This window comes from Eretmochelys imbricata, chromosome 4, assembly GCF_965152235.1.
Source record: "Eretmochelys imbricata isolate rEreImb1 chromosome 4, rEreImb1.hap1, whole genome shotgun sequence".
NCBI classification, from domain to species: Eukaryota; Metazoa; Chordata; order Testudines; family Cheloniidae; genus Eretmochelys; species Eretmochelys imbricata.
Genome location: NC_135575.1, coordinates 56,555,008 through 56,562,190, shown reverse-complemented (window position 1 = coordinate 56,562,190; position 7,183 = coordinate 56,555,008). Strand labels below are relative to the sequence as shown.

At 48.1% G+C, this 7,183-nt stretch overlaps 1 protein-coding gene across 1 annotated transcript; it reads right to left on the bottom strand.

The window, feature by feature from the left end:
• Positions 1-4,739: 4,739 nt before the first annotated feature.
• On the bottom strand, positions 4,740-6,963 carry LOC144263548 (uncharacterized). Its single transcript, XM_077814452.1, has 2 exons — positions 6,168-6,963; positions 4,740-5,224 (listed from the first exon to the last, which is right to left on the bottom strand). Exons 1-2 carry the CDS (start codon positions 6,718-6,720, stop codon positions 4,905-4,907), a joined length of 873 nt encoding a protein of 290 aa, XP_077670578.1. The 5' UTR covers positions 6,721-6,963; the 3' UTR covers positions 4,740-4,904.
• Between the last annotated feature and the right edge of the window lie 220 nt (positions 6,964-7,183).

Genomic DNA, 7,183 nt, shown 5'->3' with positions numbered 1-7,183 from the left:
TCTTCGAGACACCAGTGACTTCCTGGGGAAACTACAATCCATTGGTGATCTTCCAGAAAATACCATTGTGACCACTATGGATGTAGAAGCCCTCTACACCAACATTCCACACAAAGATGTACTACAAGCCGTCAGGAACAGTATCCCCCATAATGTCATGGCAAACCTAGTGTCTGAACTTTGTGACTTTGTCCTCACCCACAACTATTTCACGTTTGGGGACAATGTATACCTTCAAATCAGCGGCACTGCTATGGGTACCCACATGGCCCCACAGTATGCCAACATATGCTATTCGACATTGGTGAGGCCTCATCTGGAGTACTGTGTCCAGTTTTGGGCCCCGCACTACAAGAAGGATGTGGATAAATTGGAGAGAGTCCAGCGAAGGGCAACAAAAATGATTAGGGGTCTGGAACACATAACTTATGAGGAGAGGCTGAGGGAACTGGGATTGTTTAGTCTGCAGAAGAGAAGAATGAGAGGGGATTTGATAGCTGCTTTCAACTACCTGAGAGGTGGTTTCAGAGAGGATGGTTCTTGACTGTTCTCAGTGGTAGAAGAGGACAGGACAAGGAGTAATGGTCTCAAGTTGCAGTGGAGGAAGTTTAGGTTGGATATTAGGAAAAACTTCTTCACTAGGAGGGTAGTGAAACACTGGAATGCATTACCTAGGGAGGTGGTAGAATCTCCTTCCTTAGAAGTTTTTAAGGTCAGGCTTGACAAAGCCCTGGCTGGGATGATTTAATTGGGGATTGGTCCTGCTTTGAGCAGGGGGTTGGACTAGATGACCTCCTGAGGTCCCTTCCAACCCTGATATTCTATGATTCTATGATTTTTATGGCTGACTTAGAACAATGCTTCCTCAGCTCTCGTCCCCTAACGCCCCTACTCTACTTACTCTACATTGATGACATCTTCATCATCTTGACCCATGGAAAAGAAGCCCTTGAGGAATTCCACCATGATTTCAACAATTTCTATCCCACCATTAACCTCAGCTTGGACCAGTCCACATAAGAGATCCACTTCCTGGACACTACAGTGCTAATAAGCAATGGTCACATAAACACCACCCTATACCGGAAACCCACTGACCGCTATACTTACCTACATGTCTCCAGCTTTCATCCAGACCACATCACATGATCCATTGTCTACAACCAAGCTCTAAGATACAACCGCATTTGCTCCAATCCCTCCGACAGAGACAAACACCTACAGGATCTCTATCAAGCATTCATAAAACTACAATACCCACCTGCTGAAGTGAAGAAACAGACTGACAGAGCCAGAAGAATACCCAGAAGTTACCTACTACAGGACAGGCCCAACAAAGAAAGTAACAGAACGCCACTAGCCGTCACCTTCAGCCCTCAACTAAAACCTCTCCAGCACACCATCAAGGATCTACAACCTATCCCGAAGGATGGTCCCTCACTCTCACAGATCTTGGGAGACAGGCCAGTCCTCGCTTACAGACAGCCCCCCAACCTGAAGCAAATACTCACCAGCAACCACACAACAAAAACACTAACCCAGGAACCTATCCTTACAACAAAGCCCGTTGCCAACTCTGTCCACATATCTATTCAAGGGACACCATCATAGGACCTAATCACATCAGCCACATCATAAGAGGCTCGTTCATCTGCACATCTACCAATATGATATATGCCATCATGTGCCAACAATGCCCCTCTGCCATGTACATTGGCCAAACCGGACAATCTCTGCACAAAAGAATAAATGGACACAAATCAGACATCAAGAATTATAACATTCAAAAACCAGTCAGAGAACACTTCAACCTCCCTGGTCACTCAATTTCAGACCTAAAAGTGGCAATTCTTCAACAAAAAAACTTCAAAAACGGACTCCAACGAGACACTGCAGAATTGGAATTAATTTGCAAACTGCACACCATTAAATTAGGCTTGATTAAAGACTGGAAGTGGATGGGTCATTACACAAAGTAAAAACTATTTCCCCACGCTAATTTTTCCCCTACTGTTACTCACAACTTCTTGTCAACTGTTTGAAATGGGCCATCCTGATTATCACTACAAATCTGTTTTTTTTTCTCCTGCTGAAAATAGCCCACCTTAATCGATTGGTCTTGTTACAGTTGGTATGGCAACACCCATTTGTTCATGTTCTCTGTGTATATATATCTTCCTACCGTATTTTTCACTGCATGCATCCGATGAAGTGGGTTTTAGCCCACAAAAGCTTGTGCCCAAATAAATTTGTTAGTCTCTAAGGCTATGTCTACACTATGAAATTAGGTCGAATTTATAGAAGTCGGTTTTGTAGAAAGCATTTTTATACAGTCGATTGTGTGTGTCCCCACACAAATGTTCTTAGTGTATTTAGTCAGCGGAGTGCATCCACAGTACCGAGGCAACCGTCGACTTCCGGACCGTTGCACTGTGGGTCGCTATTCCACGGTTCCCACAGTCTCCGCCACCCATTTGAATTCTGGGTAGAAATCCCAATGCCTGGTGGGGCAAAAACATTGTCGCAGGTGGTTCTGGGTACATATCGTCAGGCACCCTCCCTCCATGAAAGCAACAGCAGACAATCATTTTGTGCCTTTTTTCCTGGGTTACCCCCATCACTGTATATCTCCTGGGTGCTGGCAGGCGCGGTACTGCATTGCTACACAGCAGCAGCTCATTGTCTTTTGGCAGCAGACAGTGCAGTATGACTGGTAGCCATCGTCACCGTACTCCAGGGTGCTCTTTTAGCCGACCTCGGTGAGGTTGGTTAGGGGCGCCTGGGCAAACATGGGAGTGACTCAGCCAGGTCATTTCCCTTTTAAGTTTCATCTCATGGAGATTCAGTCCTGCCGGCAGTCCTACTTCACCGTCTTCTGCCAAGCACCCAGGAGATGACAATGGCCAGCAGTCGTACTGCACCGTCTGCTGCCAGCAAGATGTATAGAGATAGATGAAGTGGATCAAAACGAGAAATAGACCAGATTTGTTTTGTATTCATTTCCTCCTCCCTTCATGAAATCAACGGCCTGCTAAACCCAGGGTTTTGAGTTCTATCCTTGAGGGGGCCATTCTGTTTCTCCTTGATGCAAAGCCACCCCTTTTGATTTTAATTCCCTGTAAGCCAACCCTGTAAGCCATGTTGTCAATCGCCCCTCCCTCCATCAGAGCAACAGCAGACAATCGTTTCGCGCCTTTTTTCAGTGCAGACGCCATAGCACTGGGAACATGGAGCCAGCTCAGATCTCCGCAGCAATTATGAGCACTATAAACACTGTGCACGTTATCCAGCAGGATATGCAGAACCATAACCTGGAAGAAAAGCAAAACCAGGCGAGGAGGAGGCGACTGCAGTGTGGTGATGAGAGCGATGAGGACATGGACATAGACTTCTCACAAAGTACGGGCCCCTGCAATGTGCACATCATGGTGTCAATTGGGCAGGTTCATGGTGTGGAATGCCAATTCTGGGCCCGGGAAACAAGCACAGAGTGGTGGGACCACATAGCGTTGCAGGTCTAGGACGATTCCCAGTGGCTGTGAAACTTTCGCACGCATAAGGGCACTTTCATGGAACTTTGTGACTTGCTTTCCCCTGCCCTGAAGTGCAAGAATACCAAGATTAGAGCAGCCCTCACAGTTGAGAAGCGAGTGGTGATAGCTTGCAACGCCAGACAGCTACCGGTAGGTCGGGAATCAATTTGGAGTGGGCAAATCTACTGTGGGGGCTGCTGTGATGCAAGTAGCCAACGCTATCACTGAGCTGCTGATATCAAGGATAGTGAGTCTGGGAAATGTGCAGGTCATAGTGGATGGCTTTGCGGCAATGGGATTCCCTAACTGTGGTGGGGCGATAGACGGAACGCATATCCCTATCTTAGCACCGGAGAACCAAGGCAGCAAGTACATAAACCGAAAGGGGTACTTTTCAATGGTGCTGCAAGCACTGGTGGATCACAAGGGACGTTTCACCAACATCAAAGTGGGATGGCTGGGAAAGGTACATGACGCTCACATCTTCAGAAACTCTGGTCTGTTTCAACAGCTGCAGCAAGGGACTTACTTACCAGACCAGAAAATAACCGTTGGGGATGTTGAAATGCCCATAGTTATCCTTGGGGACCCAGCCTACCCCTTAATGCCATGGCTCATGAAGCCATACACAGGCACCCTGGACAGTAGTCAGGAGCTGTTCAACTATAGGCTGAGCAAGTGCAGAATGGTGGTAGAATGTGCATTTGGGTGTTTAAAAGCGTGCTGGCGCAGTTTACTGACTCAGTTAGACCTCAGTGAAACCAATATTCCCATTGTTATTACGGCTTGCTGTGCGCTCCACAATATCTGTGAGAGTAAGGGGGAGCCGTTTATGGCAGGGTGGGAGGTTGAGGGAAATCGCCTGGCAGCTGATTACGCGCAGCCAGACACCAGTTAGCCAGAGTGGTTAGAAGAGTACAGGAGGGCACAGTGTGCTTGAGAGAAGCTTGGAAAACCAGTTTCAGGAATGGCCAGGCTATGGTGTGAAAGTTCTGTTTGTTTCTCCTTGATGGAACCTCCCTCTACCTCTGGTTTCACCTACTTTCCTGTAAGCTAAGCACCCTCCCCTCCCCCCTTCGATCACCGCTTCCAGAGGCAATAAAGTCATTGTTGCTTCACATTCTTTATTTATTCATCACACAAATAGGGGGATAACTGCCAAGGTAACCCAGGAGGGGTGGTGGAGGAGGGAAAAACAAGGCTACACAGCACTTTAAAACTTTAAAACTTATTGAATGCCAGCCTTCTATTGCTTGGGCAATCCTCTGGGGTGGAGTGGCTGGGTGGCTGGAGGTTCCCCCACCGAATTCTTGGGCGTCTGGGTGAGGAGACTATGGCACTTGGGGAGGAGGGTGGTTGGTTACACAGGGGCTATAGCAGCAGTCTGTGCTCCTGCTTCCTTTCCTGCAGCTCAACCATATTCTGGAGCATATGAGTTTGATCCTCCAGCAGCCTGAGCATTGACTCCTGCCTTCTTTCAGCAAGCTGACGCCACCTACCATCTTCAGCCTGCCACCTCTCCTCGCGGTCATATTGTGTTTTCCTGCACTCTGAGATTGTCTGCCTCCACGTATTTTGCTGTGCTCTGTCAGTGTGGGAGGACAGCATGAGGTCAGAGAACACTTCATCACGAGTGCGTTTTTTTCGCCTTCTAATCTTTGCTAGCCTCTGGGAAGGAGAAACATATGCAGCTGGTGGAGGGGAAAAAAGGGAGAGTGGTAGTTAAAAAGACATATTTTATAGAACAATGGGTACACTCTTTCATGGTAAACCTTGCTGTTAACATTACAAAGCACATGTGCTTTCATTACAAGGTTGCGTTTTGCCTCTTGTTGAGGGTATGCCGGTTTGGTGTGAGAGATCATTCACGCAGGGCCGGGCAGCAGAATTCGGCTTGCAGGCAGCCATGGTCAGACACAGTCTTTTGGCTTCTTTAACCCTCATAACATGTGGGAATGGTTTCAAACAGCAGCGACCTCATTTCCCATACGAAGTAGCTGTTGGGTTGGCCATTAAAAATGGGTTGGCAATTTAAAAGGAGGAGCTGCGGTTTCCGGGTTCACGTGCAGCAGAAACCCAACTAACCCCCGCTGGTCCCCCCTCCCCCAATTCTCTGGGATGATGGCTTCACCTCTCCCCCCACTGCGTGGCTAACAGCGAGGAAGATTTCTGTTCAGCCAAAGGCAAACAGCCCAGCAGGATCGGGCACCTCTGAATGTCCGCTTACTGAAACCACCCCATTTCAACCTGGTGACCATGAATGATATAACTCTCCTGAGGGTAACACAGAGAGATAAAGAACGGATGTTGTTTGAATGCCAGCAAACACCGGGACCATATGCTGCAATGCTTTGATCTGCAATGATTCCCAACTACGTGCTACTGGCCTGGCATGGTAAAGTGTCCTACCATGGAGGACGAAATAAGGCTGCCCTCCCCAGAAACCTTTTGCAAAGGCTTTGGGAGTGCATCCAGGAGAGCTTTATGGAGATGTCCCTGGAGGATTTCCACTCCATCCTCAGACACATTAACAGACTTTTCCAGTAGCTGTACTGGCCGCGAATGCCAGGGCAAATTAATCATTAAACACGCTTGCTTTTAAACCATGTATAATATTTACAAAAGTACACTCACCAGAGGTCCCTTCTCTGCCTTCAGGTTCCGGGAGCCCGCCTTCGGTGGGTTCGGGGGGTACTGGCTCCAGGTCCAGGGTGATAAACAGATCCTGGCTGTTGAGGAAACCGGTTTCTCCGCTTCCTTGCTGTGAGCTATCTACAACTTCCTCATCATCATCATCCTCCTCGCCCCCAAAACCCACTTCCGTGTTGCCTCCCACTCCTTGGATGGAGTCAAAGCATAGGGTTGGGGTAGAGGTGGCTGCACCCCCTAAAATGGCATGCAGCTCATCATAGAAGTGGCATGCCTGGGACTCTGAACTGGAGTGGCCGTTTGCCTCTCTGGTTTTTTGGTAGGCTTGCCTGAGCTCCTTAATTTTCACATGGCACTGCTGCGCGTCCCTATTATAGCCTCTGTCCTTCATGCCATTGGAGATTTTTTCAAATATTTTGGCACTTCGTCTTTTCGAACCGAGTTCTGCCAGCACGGATTCGTCTCCCCATACAGCGATCAGATCCTGTACCTCCTGTTCAGTCCATGCTGGAGCTCTTCGGTGATTCTGGGACTGCATGGTCTCCTGTGATGATTAGCTCTGCATGGTGACCTGTGCAGATGAGCTCACCACGCTGGCCAAACAGGAAATGAGATTCAAAAGTTTGCGGGCCTTTTCCTGTATAGCTGGCCAGTGCATCTGAGTTGAGAGCGCTGTCCAGAGCGGTCACAATGGAGCAGTCTGGGATAGCTCCTGGAGGCCAATACCATCGAATTGTGTCGACAGTACCCCAAATTCGACCCGGCAAGGCTGATTTCAGCGCTAATCCCCTTGTTGTGGGTGGAGTAAAGAAATCGATTTTAAGAGCCCTTTAAGTTGAAAAAAAGGGCTTCATTGTGTGGATGGGTGCAGGGTTAAATCGAGATAACGCTGTTAAATTCTACCTAAACTCGTAGTGTAGACTAGGCCTAAGGTGCCACAAGTACGCCTCGTTTTCTTACTGTACTATGAGTTATTCTAACGGCTCAGTTGGAATTTTTAA